Source organism: Mesocricetus auratus, unplaced genomic scaffold (assembly GCF_017639785.1).
Source record: "Mesocricetus auratus isolate SY011 unplaced genomic scaffold, BCM_Maur_2.0 Super-Scaffold_100006, whole genome shotgun sequence".
Classification (NCBI taxonomy): Eukaryota; Metazoa; Chordata; class Mammalia; order Rodentia; family Cricetidae; genus Mesocricetus; species Mesocricetus auratus.
This window is the reverse complement of record NW_024429190.1, coordinates 48,156,503-48,182,908: the sequence shown is the minus strand read 5'-3', so window position 1 is coordinate 48,182,908 and position 26,406 is coordinate 48,156,503. Positions and strand designations below refer to the sequence as shown.

The 26,406-nt window shown below is 38.1% G+C and overlaps 1 protein-coding gene across 3 annotated transcripts; it reads left to right on the top strand.

The window, feature by feature from the left end:
* The first annotated feature begins 7,193 nt into the window (after window positions 1-7,193).
* On the top strand, window positions 7,194-25,335 carry Gnpda2 (glucosamine-6-phosphate deaminase 2). 3 transcript variants are annotated; one of them, XM_040747153.1, is made up of 7 exons: window positions 7,194-7,341; window positions 9,712-9,848; window positions 13,009-13,110; window positions 14,485-14,667; window positions 19,852-20,036; window positions 21,712-21,886; window positions 24,463-25,335. In XM_040747153.1, exons 2-7 carry the CDS (start codon window positions 9,776-9,778, stop codon window positions 24,522-24,524), a joined length of 780 nt encoding a protein of 259 aa, XP_040603087.1. In that variant the 5' UTR covers window positions 7,194-7,341; window positions 9,712-9,775; the 3' UTR covers window positions 24,525-25,335. The 3 variants fall into 3 exon arrangements, with proteins under 3 accessions (XP_040603087.1, XP_012972026.1, XP_005074406.1); XM_013116572.3 differs by having other exon boundaries at window positions 9,712-9,874; window positions 19,858-20,036; XM_005074349.4 differs by having other exon boundaries at window positions 9,712-9,874.
* Window positions 25,336-26,406: the final 1,071 nt, after the last annotated feature.

Genomic DNA, 26,406 nt, shown 5'->3' with positions numbered 1-26,406 from the left:
GAGGAAAGCATACTCCTTAACTAATTCTATAAAGCCAATACCATTCTGATGTACAGCAAGCCAAACATAGTACAAGATATTAGAACTACAGATTGACAAAAGTATAGCTACAAAATATCCCTCATAAAATACTAAATTCACTTGCCTATGAAAAAAAGCTCTCAATTGCCAAACAGGATTTATCCCAAGTATACAATCAATATAAACTGCATTTCATAGAATAGAACAAAAGATCAGACAGTTGATTAAATTGACCTACAAAAATACCAAGCAAAAGTCAGAACTTCACAAAAGGAAAACACAATGTGAAAAACTAAGACTAGGCATGAATTTCTCACACTGATGTAGGACATCTTTGAGACACACATCTAATATCATATTAATCTATGAAAGGCTGAGAGTTTACTTCCAAGACTATGAACCAAATAAAGATCTTTGTTCTTCCAATACTATGTAACATGGCTGTGGACATTTTTGGAACAATAGACAAGAAAGGAATAAAATAAATGACAGTCATTCAGTTTAAGAAGAAATATTACAGCCTCATACATATATGTCTTAGTCAGGGTTTATTGGTGTGAAGAGGCACCATGATCATAGTAACTCATAAAAAGGAAAACATTTAATTGGGGCTGAATTATAGTTCAGAGGTTTATTCCATTGTTGTCATGGCAGAAAGCATGGTGGCATGCAGTCAGACGTGGTGCTGGAGAGGTAGGTGAGAGTTCTGTATCTGTCTGGGTTTACATATAGGCAGCAGGAAGAGGCTGAGACAAACTGGCTAAGATTAAGTGTTTAAGACCTCAGTCCATGCCTCCAGGATCTTAGTTAGGGTTTCTATTATTGTGAAGGTACAAAATAACCATGGAAACTGTTATAAAGGAAAATATTTAATTAGGGTTTAAAAGGTTTAGTCTATTATCTTTATGGTGAGAAGCATAGTAGCATGAAGGCTGCTTTGGTGCTAGAAAATTAGCTGATAGCATAAGAGATTGCTAATGTGTTTTTGTTTTTGAGACAGGGTTTCTCTATGTAGCTTTGGAGTCTATACTGGCATTACTCTGTAGACCAAGCTGGCCTTGAACTCACAGAGATCCACCTGTGTGGGATTAAAGGCGTGCCCCGGCTGAGACTGCTTAAATTTTAAGAGAAGTTAAGGGATAGGGTGGGAGGCTGGGGGGGTATTGTGGGGGGGTGCGGGAGGAGGGGAGGAAGAGGGAACTGGGGTTGACATGTGAAGCAAGCTATTTAAAATTAAAGTAATAAAAAAAGAGAAAAAGAGAAGTAAATAGAATGAATGCCTTGTGTTAATGATTTGAAGAAATGCTACCTATTCCCATTGCCACAACCAAAATATCTGAGAGAATAAATGACATGACAAAGGTTTATTTTGGTTCAAGAGATCTGATATCATGATGGCAGGAAGTTATAGCAAGACTTTTGTAGATGAGAAGAGGGTCAGTAATGAGAAGGGGACAAGATAGCCCCCAAGAAAATGCTCCAATGACCTACTTCATCAAGTGAAATCCCACCTCCCGAGTTTACAGAACTTCATAAGACAGTCCCACCAGCTAGAGAGATACTTAACATCCAAGCCATAAAGACAGGCAGCACTGGGAGATCACATTTCTTTCTACACTGATCTGCATGTTCTAAGCAATTACTGTAAAATCTCTGTGACATTTTTTTCCAGAAAGGCTCACAGCTGCTCCTGAAATACATATGGAAATATACAAGTCATCCTAAATAGTTTAGTCAAAACAGTTGTCAGAGAGAACAAACATGAGAAGTTCCTTATTTCCATATTTTAATCGTTACCACAAAACTATCATAAACAACATATTGCTATTCTGACATAAAGATAGACACACAGCTCAACAGAATAGAATTCAGAACCTTTGTATCTATGACCAAGGGATCTTCCAAACAGTACACTATGGTTGTTTAATGGAGAAAGGATCATCTTTTCAAGGCAGATGTGAGGCAAATAAGCATGTAAAAGGAGGAAGCTAGTTGTACCCTTGCCACATGTTATATTTAGCAGTTATCTCAAAGATCTCAATGCAAATAGCTAAAACTATCACTTTTAGAATGAAAGACAAATGTAAATCTCCTTGCCCATGAATTCAAGACAGTCTACTTAGACAGTATGCCAAGATCAGACAATGAAAAAAAGACAGTTATCAATACATTTTATTCAGTCTAATTCTAAAATGTTTTCTGCCACATAGGATATTACCAAGTAAAGGCAAGGATGTAATTGTATCACTCGACCCAAGATAAATGATAAATTGGTGTTTATTGGGGAACAATTATACAGAGAAATACAAAGAACCACTGTAGTGTTTCCCTGCTCTTCCTACTGGATCCGCTGACCTAACAGAAAGAGTGGGAAAAGGAAAGCCACACCTCAAGCTCCTCTCTTTCTGCTTCAGGTGTGGCCTCCACATCAGGTCCACAGACCAGATGCCTACAACCAAGAAAGTGAAAAGACATACTTTAGAATGGGATACAATATTTATATATTCCACATCTGATAAGGGTCTAGTATGGATGATGCATTTTAAAAACAAACAAACAGAAAAGCCACTAGCCTGGGGTACTGCCACAAACTTGCAATATCAGTACATGGAAGGCAGAACCATATCACCTCTGTGAGTTTGAAGCTAGTCTATTCCACGATGCACATTCAAACTATCCAGGAATACATAATGAAACCCTGTTTCAAGCAAATAAACGAAACCCTCTTGCAACCCCAAAATAAAGAGAATTCCATAATTTTAAAGTAGTCCAAGATTTTAGCAAATACTTCTTTGAAGCAGATGTAGAAATAGCCAATAATGGCAGAAAAGAATGCTTAAACATTAACAGTCTTTAGAGAAACTGGTATCAAAACCCCATTCTCAAGTACCCCATTCCAAATGTTTCCCTTCATTACATCCTTTCTACTCTTACAATCCTTTTCAACATTCTTTTTCTCTTGTTAGGGTCCCTTTCCATTCTCAGAGCATCTCTACCCTTCATGTGTTAATATACATATGAGGTCAGGTAATGGTGATCTTCAGTCTTCTTTAAGGATACATTTTTAAACAGGGGTTCTGTCTTAATTGTGGTTTCTATTGCTTTAATGAATCTCAATAACCAAAGCCAAAGGGGGAGAAAAGGGTTTAATTGGCTTACATTTCCACATCACTGTTCATCACTGAAGGAAGTCAGGACAGGAACTCAAACAGGGCAGGATCGTGGAGGCAGGAGCTGATGCACAGACCATAGAGGGGAGCTGCTTACTGACTTGTGTAGGAGTGAACCCCACAAAGCTATCTGCCCATCAGGGTGGGGTCAAGGTAGAGATAAAAGGAAGTGAAAGGAAAAGGGGCTTCCCTTTTCTCCTGGAAGCCAGCCACGCTTCTAACTCCTGGTCTGTGCGACTCTCTCTCTCTCTCTCTCTCTCTCTCTGGTAAATAAATATATTGTTTTCCCTATATAGCATCGAATATTGTTATAGACTTGCTTCCTCTGACTTGTTTAATCCATCTTCTCATAGAACCCAGGATTACTAGCCCAGGGATGGCACCACTCACCACGTTCTGGGCCCTCCATCATTGATCACTAATTGAGAAAATGTTTTACAGTTGGATCTCATAGAGATATTTCCCCAACTGAGGCTCCTTCCTTTCTGATGACTTAGCTTGGGCCAAGTTGACACACAAAACCAGGCAGTACATGTTCCAAAGTTATCCGTTATGACTGTATGACTGGTTTTTCTTACTTCATGCAATAAACCATCACCCAAGTTTAATATGCAGGAGTCAATTAAAATATCCAATGACTGAGAAACATCTACTAAGAGCTGATGGACTAAAGCCAGTTCAGACATTGAGTTGTACAATACAGGGTGGGAACAATCTTTTTGTAAAGCATGTGGAATTTGTGTATAAACATGTTTTTCCCCTTTTCAATAGCCATCTATAAACCTGTATAGGATTTTAAGATGTAACTTTGAGCAATACTCATGAAGTATTGTAAAATCTTAAAAAGGGGATCCTTTTTTTGTAGATCCCAAGTAACATTTTAATCCAACTTTCAAATTATTAACACTGTGGAACAAACAATTTATCTGCATTTTATTTAGCATAAAACCATTTTTGTAGGATGTTTATCAGTAAGAGATGATTGCTATGAGCTACTGCTTTAGCAGCCACATTATTTAACAAGCTAATAACTGCTCTGCTTCAGGTGTTACATTTTTACTGAATTTAACCAAGGGTTTCCAGAAAGTAGCTTACAGAGAAGAGCTAAATCCTCAGTAGTATGAAACTGATGAGAGTGGACACAATGATATAAATTTTGTTCTTTTACTTTATTTACCATGAAAAATTAAACATTCATTTCAGCACTAATTAGATGATCAAGAGAAGAGAGCATCATATTATATATATATATGTATATATAATAAGTGACTAATGCCTCTGAAAATTTAAACAGCATTGGCTTAGTACTTTATGTCCTAGAAGGAGATCATTGATATCAAGTTGTTCAGGCTATTAAGGAAAACCACAAAACAACAACAAAACCATTTTCCAGTAAGTCACCTTTAATATTTAATTATTCCTGCTATGAAGGAAAACATTTCAACAAAATCAAGCAAACAACAAACAAGAAGGAAATCATAAGTTCTGGACTGACTGTGTTAGCTCATGCTACAGTTGCGGCATTTGACCTCTCATTCTTTGGAGTTGAGTTGTCGCCACTGTTTGACACTCTTTTAGCTAAGGGCCTCGTGCAGCCAGAGAGTTCTGAGCTCTACGTGGTATTATTTTTTCCAATATTTGGAATAATTTTACTCTGAGTAGCACAGTTATTTAAAATCTGTCTTATATATGATGGTTGCATTTCATATGCCAGCATCGCTTCTTTAAATTGCTTCAGATATATCTTCTCCATAGGTTTCCAACTAATCTGAACATAAACCTTTTCCATTTTTCTATCAGGGAGATCCCTTTGTTTCCCAGTTTCCACCACGAAGGGCATTTTTCCTTCCTGTATTCTTCATTTCAAGTGCCTTCCTATTTATACATTTTGCTGCTCCTGAGATGGGAAATTTTCTATGTTCTTGGAGTCTCGCTTACTGTACGCCAGTCCTGGAGTGTCTGAATCCCTTTTTCTCTGAGAACAAAACACTGGGCGCCAAATGTCAGGTTTTTGTTTAGGCCCTCTGGCAGCAGGGAGGAGAAGTTTCTATGAACTGAACCTCAAACAGTGGTGCAAAGGAGTGTTAGTTGATTGCTACCCAAAGTTGGTTTGGGGTAAACAAGTTCCTCATACCAAAGTCACTGATCTAACCTATGTTTCCTGAAGGAAAGCATCACACCAGCTACTTTAGTTCACATTGTGTACTGTTTTCAGTCCTCAGTAATTGAAGAGATTCCGGCATGCCAGGATAGTTTTGTGACTGAAGTCATGCAACGACTGTAAAGTTCCTTCAGAAGAACAGCTCCATAGATAACAGAACTCAATCACTATTTTCCACAATGATTTCTTTAAGGTCAAAATACTTTGAGAAACAACTGTTCACTCTGATGTTTACCCTAGATACAGTGAAAAAAACTAGCTATAATTGTACTAGATTTATTACAAGTTTTAAGTTGGAATGTTGAAAACATTTAGGAAAAGCCATTGAGGTTTTTCCTAAATTTAAAAAATACTATTTGTGCACCAGTAATATTGCAATGCTACACAATAAATATTCTTTTGATAAAAGCTGATAGTACTGAAAAAGTTAACAATTGCTTTTTATAATTAGCTTAAATCAATGAGATAGAAAGAGACATTGTACATTTGCAACATATTATAACTGTTTTTGCACCCTCCTAAGTAAGAGCAGAACATCTTGATTTGCCTGAAGGATTTACCAAGACTGGTATTTGACCCAGTCTGGATTTATGTGATGGTACCTAACTTCCTGAGTCTAAAGAAATAGCACACTATTTTTTCTTAATTTTGTAGTGTCTAGTGAAACAGGATCCTAAAACAGCTTGCCACCCAATGCTGGTAGTGAATGTTTTGCTCCTAGTGGTTTTTAGTAAAATATTCTGAGGACAAAAGTTTTTGTCTCTCTCTCTCTCTCTCTCTCTCTCTCTCTCTCTCTCTCTCTCTCTCTCTCTCTGCATGTGTGTGTGACTTCTGCTTACTTAGTACTTTTTTTTTACAATGAACTTGACAGGCATTCAAAGTTTATGTAGACTTCTACAACTTAGAATCATTCAGCACAAGTCACACAATGCTATAATCTCCTGGGGTACCCTTTCTGAGAGCCTCCTGGGTTTCCTTCCTGTAGGTTTCAGGTTTCCCCTCTACAGACCTAACTCTGATGGGATCTTAGGATTCAAAGCAGTCACTGTGTTTTCAAAAGTACGAACTAAGTTCTCAGAACAAACTTCGGGCTGGTTATAAGTCAGTCACTGTTGGAAGTAGAAACGTTGCAGGTTCAGAACCAAATCATCTTGGGGGTCTCAACCCTGTCCACTTACTGCCCACCTTGCATGTGACCCAGCATCCTCCTGACTAGCAGGGAAATGCTCTTAGAACAAACTGACAGAAACGCCTAGACTAGGGCTCCCATCAGAAAACATTTGGTGTACACAGCAGAAATTTCCCATTTTTGCTGTAACTGCCTATCTCATGTTTCCACCAACGTCTTTGAAAGGCATATTGAGTTATGACGTTGCTTTTGTTCTTTTACAAAAACAAAACAAAACAAAACAAAACAAAAAAACTCCATGAAATTGTTTCCTGTTGGAACACGTTTTTTCTTTTGTTTGTTTTTTGTTTTTATTTTTATTTTTTATTTTTTTTTTGGTTAACTGGAATTATGTTCCCTAGATCTAAGTATCCCTGCTTGGCTCCAGAAGCAATTCTTAGTCCCTTTAAATTGAGAGCTACTTTAGTAAATAGTCACTAATTGGGGTAAAGTAACCCAGTAGTTCTCATTATCATGCCTGGACATTACAAGCCTATCAGGAATCTACTTGCACCTGAACATCTGAAAGGCTTAACAAAAAGAATAGTAGCAGGTGGAATCCCCGAGAACAGAAGGCTCCCCTACAGGCATCTGGCCCAGCGGCAAAGGTGTCTCTGCTACAGGTTCCAGATGAATCTACTTTTTCTTGCACCTCCGTGGGCAGTGCGCTTGCGCAGCTTCCTCCCGGGGGCCCTTCCTGTGTTTGTTACTGCATCCGGGTTCTCAGGCTTCTTAACTGCTCATCAGCTGGAGTCGTTGGCGGGTTGCCGGGTGTGTTGGTTACCGTCGTTCTGGTGTCGTTGAAGGCTGTAGGTTTGCAGGTGAGTTTGCAGGGGGGGGCACAACACAGCTCGGATGCGGGGCTTGGACGGGGCAAGTTGCCGCGGTCCTCCTGGGCACGGTGCGGAGTAGGGCGCGGCTGGGGCGACACTGCTCGGTGCCTCTGAGCCCCGGGGTGCTGTCGGCCTCACTCAGGCCACCGGAGACTTCCAGCGCCTCCCAGCACCCAGTTCTCATGCTGCTCCGGGATGCTCAGGGTAGGGCAGTTCTGGTCCTGACCGGTCCCCGCCTGAGCAGGCGGGACGGGCAGCCTGGACATCTGCGGCGAAAGGGACATCACACCTGCTGGGGTCCAGGGGAGGGTGCTGCAGGAGCCTGGCACACCGGCACACCGGGTGTGTAGATTCTTGGGCTGGGCCACCAGTGAAAGAGCTGTCAAAGTTCCCTAGTGTAGAAGTTCCCACCCCCTAGAAAGTTCAGGGACTTGGCCTTAGCTGCCTTCCTGGGGATCCTCTGCCCAAATGAATCAGCACCTGCAGGAAGCCCTTGGAGCCTGATTGGCGTTTAGTAATGCTATCTGCTTACGATGCCAGAGCCGCAACGCATCGGCAGTTTCGGTTCCTGATGTTACAGTCATCAGTAAAATCTGGGAAAGGAGCTTCTTAAAAATCTAAATAAATGCAGAGAAGAATTTATCTTGAGGAGGGGGATTCTCTGAGGAATTTTGTAGGCGAACTCTGCTCTCTGAGAGTAAAAACCACAAACAACTTGCCTGAGCTTTTGGTCGGAATGGCTTGCCTGAAACTTTTCTCATTTTAACTCAAGTCTGAGAATCACCTGTGATACATGACAGGTTCTTGGACTCCGTTTGTGGTCTGCGGTAGCTAAGAGGAGGGGCCCAGAGTCTTTTAACAAGTATTATTCGTGATTTCCAAGTGGATCAAACATTTAATACATGGGTATTTGTGTCAGATACACTTAAAGTCTAGCGCCCTCCACAGTGGCCTTGTAACTTCTGCAGAATTTGAGTTAGATTCTACATTGAAAATTGAGACTATTCAACTGAGGAAGTATTTAGTTGATCGAATGCCCTTTAGCAGCAGGGTCCTTAACAAATTTGTTTCTCTGGAGCCTCGAAGTGTTCAATGCAGAGGGTACACCTAAATTAAACTAAGGGACGACAAAGCACCGGCAGATCTAATGCCTCTCCTTACAGTTCCTTTTTCCTTCTGGTTGCTTGCCAAGTAATCATATTAGAAGCAAATAGATACCTTTTGATGGCTATAACAGCCAGCATTTTGGGATTTTTGGTGTAAGTCTGGAGTTATTTTTGATGTTGGGGCTCCATTGTTAGACTGAGCTTTTAAAAACTTTGTGATTTCTTTTCTATAAATGCTGTTTAATCTCTCTTGTCCCAGGATTCTAGATTATAGTTATTAGACTTTTTGTTGTTTTAGAATTCTAAGTCGTGCTCTTGAGAATTTCATTTGGTTCTTATGTATTTGTCATGAGACCATCTGTCTCTGTTAGTTTAAACATTTGAGTGAGTATTCTGTGTACAGTGTGCAGTTACCAAACAGGAATGCTGAAGCCACCATGTTGTAAAAGGGTTGGTGTTGGTGACTGACACATTTAAATGTGAAACTAGAAATTTAAATCAGACAATTGTGGCTTTCAGAAATAGAACATGCAAGTTTTTAATAACATTTTTTAAGTTAAAAAATAAAAGAGTAGTAGGCAATTCAGAACTAAAATCGTATTTTTGGGGGGAAGAATTTTTCTCCCAGAGGTCAGCACTTTCGTTCAAGTATGGTCTTGTTAAATTATTAAATATTAAATATTTAAATATTAAAATGTGTATGTGTGTAACTAATGGTAATGCACATCATCTCTGGCGGGACTTAAAGACTTTAACAAAAAAGGAAATTTGATCATTATGTTATTTATAGGGACAATTCTGGATTGTGGAAAGTATTTCAAAGTTGCCAGGTCATTACAGTAGTTAACTAGCAGTTAATGAGTACGGCTTTCTTTCTTCAGGGAGGTTGCTTTGGCGAGAGTGCACATTATATTTGTACATAGTGTAGTCTGATGTTTTCATTTGAATTCTGCTGTGTCACTTAACTGTGTGACCACAGGCAAATTTCACGAGCCCATTTCCTCTTGTGTATGGAAGCATTGTGTTACTTCACAAGATTGTTATAAAGATTAATAAATGCCTCCAAATGACCTCGCCCCCTGCCAAAAGCCTGGGTTCTGTTTGACAAAAAAGAATGCTTTTACTACTGTTTCGTAAGTATGGATTGTATTTTTATATGTGCATGTCCTCCTTAGGTAGTGTCCTTTTAAAAATCAATATACTCTGGGTGCCTGAAAAATGTCTAAAGTACTGTATAATGGAATTTTCACAGGTTTGAACCTCTCGTGCTAAGAGCTGTGCATCACCAATAATGAGGCTTGTAATTCTTGATAACTATGACTTGGCCAGTGAATGGGCAGCCAAGTACATCTGCAATTGTATTGTTAAGTTCAAACCTGGACAAGACAGGTATTTTTCACTGGGCTTACCAACAGGTATAAAATATGCCTTTTATTTTGTATACTCTCATTATATAACATTGTGGAAATAATAGAGCTTTTCTTAGTGAAATACTTTTTATTATTTCCTATATTGCTGAACATATTAGTATATAAAGTCAGAAATATATGCATTCTATTGCAGTATCTACATAGTGAGTCTATTTGTGTTAAAAGTCTGTTCTACCTACTACTCCAAAAATTACAGTTTCAGGAAGTATTCTAACTTAAATGATGATCATAATATTTCTGTACCTCTTCTAGTATTTGAGTTTCTCGAGCACTGCTTTCATTAGTCATATCATTTCTTGTATCTTAGCTCTTTCATTACTAACAGGTGAAAACTAAAGTGTATACTGCTACTTCTTGATTTGTATTACCTTTATGGTCTCTTACCTTGTTATGCTTTTACTTTTTATTCTTCTGTTTAGAAGTATTTCAGGTGCAAATTATAGAAGCTGTTGTTGATTCATCACAGGAATAAAGCCAAATGACTATTCCATGTTCCATGTTCTAGTGGCTTTAGTTTTCCGTGAAGAGTTACCTTTTAAAAGGATCAGGTAGTATCACTTGATCTTTTGGCACTTCTATATTGGTAACTTTTGAATTTTTTTTTCCAAATTGCACTAAACCTAGATTCAGAACTGATTTTAGTGGCTTCAAGGCATTCACTTCCACATGCCTTGAGCTTTGGATTCCTTACATGCACAAAAGACAAAATAGTAATAATTATAGTAGCTAACATACTGTTTTGAAGCTCAGCTCCAACAGTGTGCAGATATTTTGAATGCAGTAAATGCTGTATGGCTTTAAACTCTCATGGGTGTATTGTTTAAATGGATTATTTTCTGCTGATCCTCCCTACATGCTTTCCCCGCTGTATAAAATCTATAGTCATAATTCATTTTACTTAGTTGGTTTCTATGAATGGTATTTTTCTATATGATTTCATTTGCTATTTTGCTTTCTCTCCTTTTGTCTTGGATGGGAGATCTTGGTGAGAATTAAAATGGGGTGTTTTTGTGAACTAGGCATATAGATACCACACGTTCATATCAGCACCCTCATGCAGACTTTGACAGGTCAGCAAAGCTATATATCTGTTTGCATACTAATGAAGGCTTATACCTAGACTATATTAATCGTTTTGTCTTAACTATGACACAGAAATAATAGCTTGGGTGCAGATAGACTACTGCATGTTAGCAGTGGGTACCAGACGCGTTTCTTATGTGTTTAAGTTTACTACCAGTGCACCTGCCAAGGGAGATCTGAAAAACCTTTGCTGACATTTTATGTCTTCTCTTTGTTGCGCACCGATGGTGTTTGTGTTCTTGACTTCCACCCTTGGTTGTGAAATTGAAGCATGCACATCTGAGGTTAAAGGCAGCATCCTGTGCCTCAGTGATTCTTCCACCAAGCACTATTTAAGGGGCATGTGTGCGAGCATGTGTGTGTGTGTGTGTGTGTGTGTGTGTGTGTGTGTGTGTCTTTTTTAAGTGGATTATTTTAAAGATCTGCATATTGTGGGTCTGCCTTGCCTGGGAACCTTATTTTCACCATTCCCCTACCCTTAGTTGGGTGGGAAGTAAATTGGGCTGCTTGTAGTTCAAAGGATAAGTCTGGCTTACTGTGTTTTCACTCAAATTGCTGCCATGTTATATCTGTATGTTTTGGAACTAACACACCTGCTTTTAAATCCCTGGCTTCATTGCCACTTGGTACTTGCAAAATTCATTCATCTTTTCAGTAAATTTCTTAACTTTCCAATAAGAAAGATTCTGTCAGTTTTCCAGACTTCGAGATTTACACTAGGTAGTGTATAGAAACACGTGCATGGCATGTAGCCATGGGCCATGCGTGTACATACAGTTGTTGAACCTTTTCCTCCATCCTTTGTCTGTCTTAATTGCAGATTGCTGTGTGGCTATCAGGATTCCAGTCCTTCGTGACTCAGTTGAAATGATCTCCTAGCTCATTATTTGACAAGCAAGATTGTAGCATTTTAATTCTTCAGTGTCATACCCTAAAATTCCCCGAGGTTTTCTTAACATCACAGCTTTGTACTTGGTATCTGTATCTTGAGCTCTTCTCAAACAGAAAAAGCCCTAACAAGCTTTGACTCCCAGAAGGCACCTGACACATGACTTACGGAGTTAAAGCCTATCACAAAGCAAATAATAAAATGAAAATTTTCTAAGAGATTTACTCTTATCAGCTCTTTCATTTCTTTTTTTTTTTTTAGACTACATTGATTAAAAGTCAGAAAGTAAATGTGTTCTTTTAGCACTACCATTGTGGCAGTAGCTCACGTGAGCAAATTTCAGATAACCTTAGGTGAGTGACTCCTGGCTTTCCAACAGGAGGCAATTGATGTGCTTCCAAAAGTGAAAACAGAGAAGCATATGTATCCATCATTAAGACAGTTTCCATGGAGTGTGGACTGTGAAACTCAATTGTATGGCTTGGCTTTTGTATTATTACAACTTTTTTTTTCCGAGACATGGTTTGTCTGTGGCTTTGGAGGCTGTCCTGGAACTCACTCTTGTAGACCAGTCTGGTCTCAAACTCACAGAGATCTACCTGCCCCTGCCTCCCAAGTGCTGGGATTAAAGGGATTAAAGGCGTGTGCCACCACCACCGCCTGGCTTAGTCCTTTCCATTTTAAAGGTGTAACAATCTTTCTTCTCTCTCAGCTAATCCTTTTAAGGGACACATGTTGAAGATAAACAAGCAGAAACAGAACAAGTTGCAAGATTTTCTCACTATCCTATCTTTCTGTCACTCATACTACAACTCCTTTTGTTGTTGTTCAGCAAGTATGTTGTACACTTTTCTTTTTAATCAGTGTTCACTCTAAAAGGCTTTAGTCTTACAATTTTCAATAGCAATTCCAAATACTGAGAAAAGTCCTGAATAGTTTCCCAGCTTCCATTTTTGTTTATGGGTTTACAGCTTTACTAAGCAAATTTCCATTGTGGAAAGAAACAAACTATCATGAACATTAAATCTGTATTTAAGTAGTTTGCCTGTTTTGAAATATAGAATGTTACTCATAAAAATTTAAGTATAAATATTTTATGAATAGATTTTCTGGCTATTTCAGAAAATGGAGACTTTTTCTCTTTTAGGGAGCACACCGTTAGGATGTTATAAAAAATTAATAGAGTACCACAAGAGAGGAGACCTTTCATTTAAGTATGTGAAGACTTTTAACATGGATGAATATGTAGGTAAGATATATTTGAATATACTATATATTACATTTTGAATATCATGAAACTTTAGAGTATGTATTATCTAGACCCCCTTTTCTACTGCATTGTTTGCGAAATGGATTATTGCATAGTTTAATGGAAGGAATGTAAGAGTTGAAATCTGAAAATCTGAGTTCATTTTGCCATTTACATATGATGTAACTGTGAGCATCAGTCCATTCACAAGTCATTCATATCCATTCTCTCTTTTCTCTCTTTTCCCTGTCCATCTCTTCCCCTTCTGCTTCTTCCTCTCTCTTTCTTTAAGGTATAAATAAAATTCTAGAACATTAAGTGAAACATATGTAAAGGTAATTCATATAGTTTTTTTTCACAAATTGACTATGTGTGTTAGCGCCCACAAATCTTGTGTAATTTGTTAACTTGCTTAACTGGAAGGATCTATGATAGTGCTTAGTAACTCTTTATTAAAGCAAAAATTTAATAGTACATTTTCAGTGTCTGTATAAGCAATAGCCAAATAGCTATTATGGTTCAACATACAAGAGAAATATAGCCACTAGTTAATTCTTGAAAAATATGTAATTATGGGTGTAGCTGAAGTCTCACTAGCCTGACAGCCTAAACATGATCTTAACAAAGATGTCATGAATATACATGCTAATGTGGACGGTGGAGTCTCAAGAGGCCCCAGCCCTAGACAAAGAACTACAGGCAAGTGACAAATGCTAAGAGTGGGAGAAATAGTCTCCCTAGGGAAGGTATCTTCTAAAACCAATTAGTTATTCAGTACCAAATGGTCAGTGCTGAAAACATATACATACAACTAACATTATATATAGACTAAACAGGTTGTCATTATGCACTTGGGAATATATAAATGTACACACACACACACACACACACACGCACGCGTAACAAAACAATTAAAGAAAAAGAGACCATGAATGCAAAAGAGTGGAGCAGAGTATATGGAAGGTTTTGGAGGGAGGAAAAAAAGGAAAAATACGTAATAGTAATCTCTCGCTCTCTCTCTCTCTCTCTCTCTCACACACACACACACATACACACACACACACACAGAACAGTACCACTGGCTAACATGTGCATGTTCAGGTGCATAGTGACTAAGGTGCATGAACTAGACTTTTGTGTTTGCATCATAAGTTCCCCCTTTGGCTGTATGATCTGTGTTTCATGTGCTCATCTATAAAATGAAAATGATAGTATTTTCATGTTTGTTTACATAACTAATTGTGTTAATGTACATATTTAAAGTGATACAGGTATATTTCAAGAATATGTTTTATGCCAAACATTTAAAATTAATGTAGTAGAGAAAAGGTTTTTCTGGGAAAGTTATATCTTTATTATTAACTTCATATTTAGGACTTCCAAGAAATCATCCTGAAAGCTACCATTCTTATATGTGGAATAACTTTTTTAAGCACGTTGATATAGATCCTAACAATGCTCACATCCTTGACGGGAACGCTGAAGATTTGCAGGCAGAATGTGATGCTTTTGAAGAAAAAATAAAAGAAGCTGGAGGAATAGATCTTTTTGTTGGAGGTACGAAAGAAGATATTGTTATCAGTCATTTTGTTTGCTTATATCTGAAATAGTGTTTTTAAAAGTCACCATTGCATAATGCAAAGAACACCTAATTATTGACTGTTAATATCCAATAATAGAAATAGAGTGATTCCAATTTTACTTTTATTTTCATTAAAAAACGTTCAGATAAAGTAAGGAAAAATAAACTTAAACACATTGTTTAAATTATGCCTTCAGAAATTGGTCCCCATCCCGGTTAAACTCTTTTGACTATCACTAAGGCCAACAGTTCACCACATCCTGGAAGTGCGCTGCTGGCTCATTGTCCTGAGTGAAAGCCTGTGTTTGATTATTTTTCTTTAGCTCCACCATAGGCTACATAACAGATTAGAGCCTGTGAGAAATGGTTTAGATTACTATCAGATAACTCCAATTATGCTGAGCTTTTTCAAGTCAGTTAAGAGTGATGTAAGTCTTTTTCACCCACCTTTAGACGAGTTAAATTCTCTAAGTAACTTAGGACATTCCAAAGGGAATGAATATTTGATTACCCAAATTCCACTTAGAAAGCAAATGTGTTTATCTGTGTGTATGTGTTCATAAATCTACCAAAATAGTAGTTTGTTTGTTTGTAATAGCTATGGCTCGCTATTGATGGAATGGAATAATTTCAGAAAGATGCCGCGTCAGAAAAATATAAACTAAGTATACTAAAGTCAAAATCATTTTATGCAATCTTTTATATTCAATTACAATACCAATGCTCTAAACTACATTTATGTATTTTATACCTAATTAATGAGAGCATTGCCCAGAACTGTATGCACCAGGGCTATATTGAGGTAGATTCATGGTTGAAGTGGCTGAGTATGATTGCAGTGGTTGGTTGCTAGTGGGATTTACAGTAGAACTTATATTTGCATCTTCAGTCGCTCTGTATGCCTGGTAATTTTAATGAGGTTCATTGTAATTAGATCACATGCAAGACTGGATTGGTTCAAACTTGCTCAACATTTGTGAAAATTTGAAGTATTGTAGCATGTCTAGTCTTAGGATGGTGCTTGGCTGACTCAGGGCCACTTGATGTTGTTTTCCATGAGCTGTAGAGGTTAATATAGTGTTCTCCCTGAGTTCATTGAATTCCCTGAGGTTCTTACAGAACTATTTGTATGGATGACCAACCGAGACTGAACTCTTCTCTGAGGAAATTTTTGTCTATATATATCAGAGTCAGTGCTGTTCATTTTCTTATATGGATAGATTTGTTATTTATCTGATCATGAATATATGTTTACTGTTTTGCTTTTTAAATAGAATGTCATCCATTTTAAGTAAATCTTGCTAATATTCACTTTAGTAATCCCATAGAGCACTTAATAGTCTAACTTTGTACATATGGTGCAGTTTTGTGATAATTACCATTTTTATCTATAAGTATTAAGGCTGAGGTGCTAGATGTTTGGGAATGTTTCAACAGATTTTTGTGATTTACATATCTGGACTATACTATTCCTAAATGATTTATCATAGTTTTTTTTCTTGTTCAAGAAATGTTTTCAGTAATTTGCTGTTATGTTCAAAACACATGCTGGATGTTAGAGATTAAAAATTAAAATAGCTGTTTAAAATGTTTTCATTTGTAGACATTTGTATTTTTCACAGAGGACCAGGGTTCAGTTCCCATCACCCACTTGGAGGCACACAAACCCACAGTAGCTCAAGTTCCAAGGCAAATCTAATGCCCTCCTGTGGTCCTCGAGGGCATCAGGCACAGAATGACCCGTGTGATAAATATAGATTGAGTGCAAGAAAAAAATTTGCTGGGCAGGGGATGAAGACTACTGTTCTGTTGTCTACCTTCTAGAAAGCACCTTTGAGTTTAGTAGGTTTTCTAAGGCTGCAACTCCTTACCTTGTATTTCTGGTAGAAACTCATTTACCACTGCTTTAAGCCATTTCTCATTTCTTTTTCATTTATGTGTTTGGTCTGTTTCCTCAAAATAATAAACACCACCTCTCCCTTCTAAGTAAATGGGATATTAGTTATAACTACACTTGTCACTGACTTACTGTCACTTTGTTTTTTAACCACCTTTATTTTAAGCTTCCTATAGGTATTCTTTAGTCCCTCCCAAAACAGAAACCATTTTAAAGAAAATTCTTTACCTCATTCATTAATTCTCTGGAGTCTGGTGATTCAGGGCCTGACATGTTATGCGTACCAGCTACAGAATGTGATTTCTGTGCAGAGAGAGGAATTAGTGTGTGCTTTGCTTTCCTGTTTGGAGTAACTGTTGTTGAACATGTACTTGTTCATGAAAGAATCTCATTTGATTCTTTGCATTTCTTCATCTAGGTAATTATCTTTGGAATTCTTAAGATGAGGCTTGGTATTTGGGTCTTACCACTTGCCCTTCTTTTGTTCCAGGGTTTGGTTAATAAAAACACTAAGAACTGCCAAATGGGATCAAAATATCAGCCTTATTAAAGGTAAAGTTGGAATAGAGATTGTAGGTTGGTCCTGAAGCCAGTGTATTTTCCCCTCCACCGTGAACTGACTAGGGTTGGAGGAGCCTAAGAATAGAAATTTGCTGCTGTTCGCCCCTTTCCCTCGGCAGAGCAGAGAAAGGAGGAAATACGTACCCGAGAGCTCTCCTTCTCCAGTGGCAGAAATGATGAGCAAGTTAAGTTTGAGCCTGAGGTTCTAAGGACCACTCAGCAGGAAGGTACACCACAGTGGCATTTTGTACATAAGACGCAACCGCAATTGAAAATTTTGATATTTTGTTTACTAAAAAATTTTACAAACCAGTCGGGAAAGCTGCCACATTTTTGTAGTTGTTGAAGTCTTGGTTTGGCAGTAAGGGGATAACTAGCGGAAGGGGACTAGTCTTGTGTTAACGGGAGTGCTTCTGTATAACTCACAAAACCTGTGGAAGGGATCAAGCACTTATTGTTTGGAAACAATAAGTGATCCCTTGCTCTCACAAGCAAGAGCCCATTCACCACCGACAGCTGTCAATTAGTCCCTTGTTTGTGTTTCCTTTGTTTCTGTTCACTAGGTTAAGATCAGCACTAGAGAGTGATGCCCATTGCTTCACCTTTAGTCCTTTTCTGTAGGTCACCCTCACTCAGCATGACAGGGACATAAGGCACTATCTTTGAGACCCATCCCTACTCCACCACCCCTGCAACCTACAGTGAGGAGTGAGCAGAAGAGATGTGAAAAGTAGCATGCATTAATTCACTCAGCTGTGCTTTACTGAATGCCTTGTGTGTGCAATGTTAGGTTCTGAGTGATAGATAGAGGCACACAAAAGCCTTACTCAAAGGAAGTTTGCAAACTACCCACAAAACTATAGGAACAAAGGAAGAATATATAACGTAATCCCATCAATGAGTTCTTGAGCTGATATCCTGATTTAGATTTAAAGAGTTAGCTGGACTTAAAACATTATCAGAATTACCATCTCTGCATTAGTTGTGGCAGGAAACAATTGTGCTCCTCCTCCCCTGTCGTACCATTGAGTAGAATCTCAAGTCACCATATGCTTCTCAGTGGCCCATGTCACCACCACAAACATTGACATGAGTCTTATGAGACTTCTGATTTTTTTTCCTGAAGCTTATATCCTTTCCACTCTTCTCATAAAAAGAAGAAAGCGAATTTATATCCTCGGCAGTAAAACAATAATTTGGAAAATGTAGGGAAAAAAAGGTTTAATTATAAATTACATACTAAACAGGTCTATATTTAAGAATGGAAACACTCCTTGAATATTAACCATATGTAAGTCCTTATTCAAAATGTATTTCCACACATTAGTCATTGCTAAATTGTTGTGCTTTAGAACATTTTGCTTCATAGGGCATTCATTTTTCTTTTTTTTTTTCTTTTTTTTTTTTTTTAGTTTTTTTTTTTTTATTTTAAATAGCTTGTTTTACATGTCAATCCCAGTTCCCTCTCCCTCCCCTCCTCCCGCACTCCCCTTCCACCCTCCCTCCCACCCTATTGCCACATACTTCCACATAGGGGATGTCTAGAGTCTATCATTTTACTCTTGGTAGGGTCAAGGCACTCCCCTAAGAAAACTATATTATAGCTTGCTATATTTTTCATGGCTTGGGAAACTCGAGTTGTATAGCAAGTATCAGTGAAATATACTTGTTGTCTCATTAAAGTAAACATGGGGAGTATAAATGTAAAAGATATTTTAATTACTACTTATTGAAATATCTCTAAATTGAACAGCTAAGACAAATGTAAATTTGATTTTTAAAGGTTTCTGACTTATGAAGGGAATTAAAGGAATACTGCATTCTACTCTATATTTTAAAGGACATCTTAGAAATAGCAGATGTGTAGAGGTCACTGTGGTTGTTACTCACATGTCATGAAATCAGTACAGCCAGTAACATCCAGAATTCCCTTCCCTTCTTGCACGATTAAGGAAATGGAGCGTAACAGAAAGACAGTGCATGGCTGACACTAAGGCTAAGCTTGTTTCATGCATTTTGTTTGTTTGATTTTCTTTTAAGGGTGTGTGTGTGTGTGTGTGTGTGTGTGTGTGTTAGATTATAGTGAAAAATCCAAAAGATTGAAAACCAAAACTGATATCCTAGGTATTATTTTATACAATGTATATATTACTTTATGAAGAAACAAAACTAAAGGGACACAGTAACCACCTAACCTAAATGGGAATTAAACAAAGCAAAGTGAGAGTATGAAGATCATAGAGTTAGGACTCAGAAGGCTAAAATGTGAGTGTATCTTGGTGTTTACTGTACTGTGGTCCCGAAGGGCCATTTATTTTTCTTGCACATCAGTTTATGTGTTAGTAAAACGTTAGCAATGAGGAAAGTAGCTATGTTTAACCTTACTAGGTCACAAAATTACCTATTATTATCTGTTGTGAAAATGCTTTCTAAGCTTATAGCATTTTTTATATATGTGATGCTCCTCTGCTATTGCTAGAACTATGCCATTTCATGCTGTGTATACATAGGGAAATGTTACATGAAATATGGAAATACATCTTTTGATTCAATATTAGGAATTAGCTCTAAAATAAGGTAAATGTGTTGATGGTTATTTCTTTGCCTTTATAACTATGTGGACATTTGGGAAAATGTTTACTATATGTTGGAAACCTTGTTTATTTCATGTTTATATGAGTGAGTGTATCTGTTTTGAAAGGAATAGGTCCAGATGGTCATATTGCTTTCAATGAGCCAGGATCCAGTTTAGTATCAAGAACAAGATTAAAGACTCTAGCTATGGACACCATTTTGGCAAATGCTAAATATTTTGATGGAGACTTATCAAAAGTGCCGACCATGGCCCTAACAGTTGGTGTGGGGACAGTGATGGATGCTAGGGAGGTAAGAAATATTTTTGATCATTTTTCTTTGACGTTGAATGATTATGATGCTAAATATTTTAGATGCATCCAATTTTCAATAAAAATGCTTACTTTCCAATGTCCAACTTTTGTCATTTTCATTGACTTGCTAAGAACCAACTTAAGTATGCAATTACAAGCCAGGCACCAGGAGCCACCCATTCAGCTGCTACTTCACCTGCCCATGCATGCCTGCTTCAATTTGAGTCCTTAAAATCTTAGTAACTACGTGGTTTTCTTGTCGCTTGAATAGTCTTGTGAAAGGGAAGGTGGGGCAGTTGTACAGAGCGAAAATCCTACACAGTTTTGGACCTCATGGGATTGATTAACATAAAGTGCTTCATAATTCTACTTAGGAGGACTAGGTTTTCAATTCCTGAGGTCCACATACTTGAAGGAGAGAACTGATTGATGGCTGTGCGCACACACACAAATAAGTAACAGGCTACCTAATATTATTTGAAGAAGCATTATGGAGATTTAGCTGCCTTCTAAGGACTTCCTGTGATATTGTTGGCATGCTAATGACCTAAGGTACTTTTGTTACTGCACCAGTACTCCAAATATTAGAGAAGACCTGAAATAACCAATAATGTGTATCTTTGTGTTTGTGGTACACACACATTTCATTTGGCTGTTTCCATAACAAATACTTCATTCCTTTTAAGACAATACTCTGGCTAACAATGTCCAGCAAGATGGTGTACATATAACTTTGGATAAGATTCAGCTGATTCAATTTCACAATGAAAATCAATTTGAATTATGATTTAAAACCACAGTTCCTCGATTCATTCCTCTTTCATTTTCTATACTTTAGAATACTTAGTCCTAAAATATGCATACATAAATGTAAATTTTTGTTTTAAATATTAGAACTGCAATCATTTTAACGTTTTAACAATTATAATGAGAAAAATAAGTAAAACAATCCAAATGAGAAAGAAATAATTCATGTTGTCATATGATCAAAATTTAGGGAAGGAAGAATATTTGGGAATAGGAAGGGATTCAGTTATGCCTGAGTGGACAGGAAGGAAAGTTAAGAGTGGAAGTGATTTAAGTATGTGTATTTATGAAAATATAATAATGGAACCCATTATGTTTTATGCTTAGTACTAACTAAAAAGAGAACAATAAACTATAACACAATGTTAATGTAGACATATATTCTTAGTTGTGGAAGGATAGCTGAAACATTGTAAGATCCTTTCTGACACATACTCACATATTTCCTGAGTTGTTTCACAAGTGGTGAGGAATTTAAAACCAGGAACTTACTTACAGTTCCTGTTATTTACAAGAGTATCTTACCCATGTGCTTCAAAATTAGTGCCTGTGTTTCAGGAACTACTTTAGAGACCATCATACCCATAGGTGAAAGTTCAGGCTTCCCTAGCTGTCTTTCAAATAGCTGTTGTGTAGAGCACCTGCTTTTCTTAACTGGACTGGAGGAGATTTGGGGTGTTAGCCCACATTGTAGAAGTTTGTTGATGACACATAACTTTTTTTTTAACCCAGGAAGCCATTCTTTTTACTGTCCCAGGCATGTCTTTTACATATCAGTACTAAAAGCTTAGCTCTGGTCCTCACTTATGTGTTATCCTAGAGCTTCCTACTCCCCTAATTAACAAGTGACACTCTTGATCCTGCAGGTGATGATTCTCATAACAGGTGCACACAAGGCATTTGCCCTGTATAAAGCCATTGAGGAAGGAATCAATCACATGTGGACTGTTTCAGCTTTTCAACAACATCCCCGAACAATTTTTGTATGTGATGAAGATGCTACTTTAGAATTAAAAGTTAAAACTGTGAAATACTTTAAAGGTGAGCATTGAATTAGTATGTGTATGAGATGCTTGTAGTGGATGGTGAAGCTTAATGATTGTGGATATCAATCTTACAGTTTGGCCTGTTGAAAATGGGCATTGTGCTAACACACCATCAAAGTGTTTCAAGATAATGGTTTTCAGAACTTTCATGACATTTTTTTCTTTGAAGTCCAAAATTCAAAAGTTTTTTAACTTCATATTGAATATATAAGATTATATTACTCAGTAGTGTCCTTTGAGAGTTTTTTTGATGTTTGGTAACATTTGGGAGTTCCGCCTCATCCTTCTAATTAAAACCCAATCATAGTGAAGAAGCATCACTGACTATCCCGTCTAAGCTTTCTGACATCACACACATCCATTCCAGTATGTTACAGTGGTGTTATAGTGAGTATACTTTATTTTTTTATTTCTCATTTATTATTAGTCTTGGCTCCTGTGCCAGTGGGTTTCAGCCTATTCCCTACTTTCTCTTGTATTGGAATCATGATATCAAGTCTTTTTTTAAATTTTATTACTTTAATTTTAAATAGCTTGCTTCACATGTCAATCCCAGTTCCCTTTCCCTCCCCTCCTCCTGCACTCCCCACCATCCGCCCCAGCCTCCCACCCTATTGCCACTTCCTTCCACACAGGGGATATCCAGAGTCTGTCATTTCACTCAGGGCAGGGTCCAGGCACTCCCCTAAGAGTTCAGGCTGAGAGAGCATCCCTTTTTGTGTTATGGGCACACGAAGTCCGTTTGTATGCCAGGGATAAACACTGACCCACTGCACAGGGCCCCATAGGTTGCCCAGGCCTCCTCACTGACTCTTACACCCAGGAGGTCTGAATCAGTCCCATGCTGGCCTCCCAGCTGTCGGTCTGTGGTCCAAAAACTCTCCCCTGTTCAGATCAGCTGTCTCTGCTGGTTTGCCAGCCCATTCTTTGCCAATTTGCTCATCGCTCCTCTATCTCTGTCACTGGGTTCCATGGATTCAGTTCAGTGTTTAATTGTGGGTGTTTGCCTCTGCTTCCATCAGTCACTGGATGAAGGCTCCAGGATGGTTATAGACATTAAGTTCATTATCAGGAATGGGCATTCAAGGTGGTCTCTCCACTATTACTTAGCTTGCCAGTTGGTGTCATCCCTTTAGATCACTAGAGGTTTCACTGGTGCCAGATCTGTCTTCTAACCTATGATTCCCTCTGTTGTACCCTCCACTCAACCTTCCTGTTCCCCCATGACCTACTCTCTCTTCCTCTTCTCCCCATCTCTTCTTCCCAGCTCCCACTCACCCCCACCCCTTGCCGTGTTCCCAATCTGTTCAGAGGATCTTGCCTCACTCTTCTTCTCTAGGGTACCATGCATATCTCTCTCAATTTGCTTCAACTTCTACATACTGATTTTCTTTTTTCCTGTAGTCTTAGTTATTTTCAAACTTTAGTTCTATTGGACTTTGCATAGAAAAAAATATGCTTGACATAATGAACATTTTAGAGACTTCCAAGGGCATTTAGACTACACTAAGCTTAGTATTTCCTGATTATGAGTGAACTCATATGCATGTTCAAGTATATAAAGTATAGAGGTCTTGTTTAGAGTGGTTGTGTTGGGTATGGAATTTTAATTTAAGTTAGTGGTTCATAAAATGTATAGTATACATGACAATTCTGAGACAAGGATGAATATACATTTTTATTGTATAACTTTAACAAGTGTTGGAGAATGTAATTACAAATTAAACCTCATTAATATTGCTGAAGAAAAGGTTAAAGGTGCTGTATTTAATTGACTGTAAGACTTGACTGAAATTGGGACAGGATGTCATTGCTTATATGGTATCTTCTTTTTCTTAGTGGCACTTAAAATATCCTTTCAACAAATAGCAGTTATATTAGAAACTATATAAACTTAAACACTTAGGAACTATATAAACGTAAACACTATAATTCAACTTGAGGAAATCAGTAAGTTATGGTTCGTGTAAATGTTTGTGCATGGGAAAATCCATAATGGTAGTATATAGATGACTTAGCTGAGTAAGCCCTGAAAATAATCTTACTTAAAGCAAAGTTTGACCATACTGTGTTTGTGGTTTTGTGTTATTTGCATCTACATTGTTATTGTTCTTCTTTAAACATTTATGAAAAAACACTGACATTTGGTACCCATACACATATGCAAACCTGTTAACACCTGCAACACCCCCCCAAAAGATAGATAGATAGATAGATAGATAGATAGATAGATAGATGGTAGTATTTTGGAAGACAGAGCTATTTTACTATAATTCTGTGTCTCTTATTGTCATCAACCAGTCCCATAAAATCAAAACAAACATTTAGATAAATGAAGTGGTCATATTCAAGTTCACCACCCTGCCATTCTAATGCTCCTCCAGACAAGAACTGAAACAGCATCGGAACTCCAAACTAGATGTACACTTATTTCTTAATCGTATTTCTTAAAGTTTCACAGTTTCAGTAGATCTTGTAATCATATAAAGATGAAATATTGCATCATAAATCTTAAGTAAAAGTTCAAAATTAACAAAAATACAACTAGAATTGTGCTTTTTTTTCTTTAAGGTTTAATGCATGTGAACAATAAACTCGTGGATCCACTGTACAGTATGAAAGAAGGAAACTGAAGGAGGCTGGAGCCAAGTTCTGCTTGGAAAAAAAGAACCTTTCTTACTAGATGAATTTTCAGCTTATGCAATGTGAAAAAATTGGGGACATATACAGACACGTTTAAAATGAAAAAGAACAGTGTGTGCTAAACATTCCACATTTAGAATGTGCCTGTTTACTCAAAGGCCTAGAACTAAGTGGATCCCCAAATTGGTTGGCTGTTATAAAGTATAGAAGCTGTATAACTACGTATAAAAAGCATAGCAGCGAAATGTCTGCATTTTAAGAGGGACTGTCAGTGACTTAATCTCTTTGACTTACGAGAAGACACTCCAATCCTTTCCATAGACGCCTTCACTTTCGGGAATGTATATTCTTTTGTGCATCACCCACATGCATTTTGCCTGTAGTTGCCTTAGTCATCTTTCTGCAGTAGCAGAGGTCCTGCTGTTCATTACCAAGGAAATCTGAGGAGATGACAGTGCCCCAAAGTAGTTTACATCCTTTCAGAAAGCATCTGTAAGTGCATGATTTTATGCACCTTCTTAAGTAGTGCTTTTTTTACAGATGTGCTTATTTTTATTTAATGACCTGGGTCAGGGCCCTTAATAAAGAAGTATATTGGCAATGATAAGCTTTATACTTAGCTGTAAATTAAAGAAAATCCTTTTGAAGAACATTTTCTGATTATTAAATTTTATAAACCATCCTTATATATGTTTAAAGGGATAATTACTGTAAATGTTTAAGTTGCAAAAACTTGTATAATTAAGTTGCAAATATATTGTTTTCTATCATTAACTCAAATAAAAGTTTACAATAAAACAAGTATCTAATTTTGTTTCTGAAAGTGAAATAATATTCACTGGGAGATTTCATCAGTTAATGGTACCCATGACACTGCATTTGCTTCTAATTTGCCATTGTGTTGTTATGAAAATCGGGACTGGAGAGATGGCTCAGCAACAGAGAACAGTTGCTGCTCTCACAGAGGACCAGGGTTCAGTTCCCAGCACCCACTTGGAGGCACACAAACCCACTGTAGCTTAAGTTCCAAGGGATCTCTAATGCCCTCCTGTGGTCCTCGAGGGCATCGGGCACAGAAATGGTACAGAAGTACATTGAGTCAAAACATTAAGAAACTCACAAAATAATGAAGTCTTAGTTCCCCATTAACAGCCATATTTCTTGCATACAAAAGTAAGTCAATCTAAAGAAGAATATGTATCTGGAAGACACCGAGTCATGGGAATACAAAGGTGTTATACAAATTGCTGAAGCTAGGAAGCCCTATACAAAGGGGTTTCACATGATTCCAGAGCACTTAAATATTCTGGAACCTCTTCAGATTCTTAGCATTATGATCTGTCGTCTGACCTTCAAATTCGTGTTTTAAATAGCCTCCTGGGCACAACTCTCCGGCATAGAGTGTGGTGAGCTAAGGACTGTGACCTCCTTTCTCCGGCCCCCTATTGCCTCTGGCCTGTGCCAGGTGAGCTGGGGGAAGGGGGAGGGCCGGGAGCAGCTTCTGTGTCCTGCGAACTCTAGGAGTCCTCAGAGCAGCCACCAGCCCGGACGAGCCACGATCCTACAGCGACTGTTCCTCCAGGGCCGGGCCCATGGAGGAGCTCCAGGCAAGCTTTCCAGGACTTCTCCCGGTGTCGGCGGGCGTGGCATGGCATAAAGAATGGGGGCCACTCGAAGGCCAAGGTTGGCCCTTCGGGGCCCCTGCAGCCTGAGGTGGAGGATCTGCGCAGGAACCCTCGCCCATCGCTGGGAGCGAACCGCCCGATTGACAAGCCCTGGGACCTGGATGAACTGAGGCCTCATGGTCCTGGAGGAAGGTGAGCCGAGCCCCGCACGATAGCCGGAGGAAGGATTGGTCGTTGGGGCGCGGGT

Bases quoted from the DNA above. Each gene is read 5' to 3' on its own strand.
- Gnpda2 (XM_005074349.4), top strand. From the start codon at position 9,751: ATGAGGCTTGTAATTCTTGATAACTATGACTTGGCCAGTGAATGGGCA. The intron at 9,875-13,008 runs GTATAAAATATG...TTTCTCTTTTAG, and splicing joins TTCACTGGGCTTACCAACAG to GGAGCACACCGTTAGGATGT. The intron at 21,887-24,462 runs GTGAGCATTGAA...TTTTTCTTTAAG, and splicing joins AACTGTGAAATACTTTAAAG to GTTTAATGCATGTGAACAAT.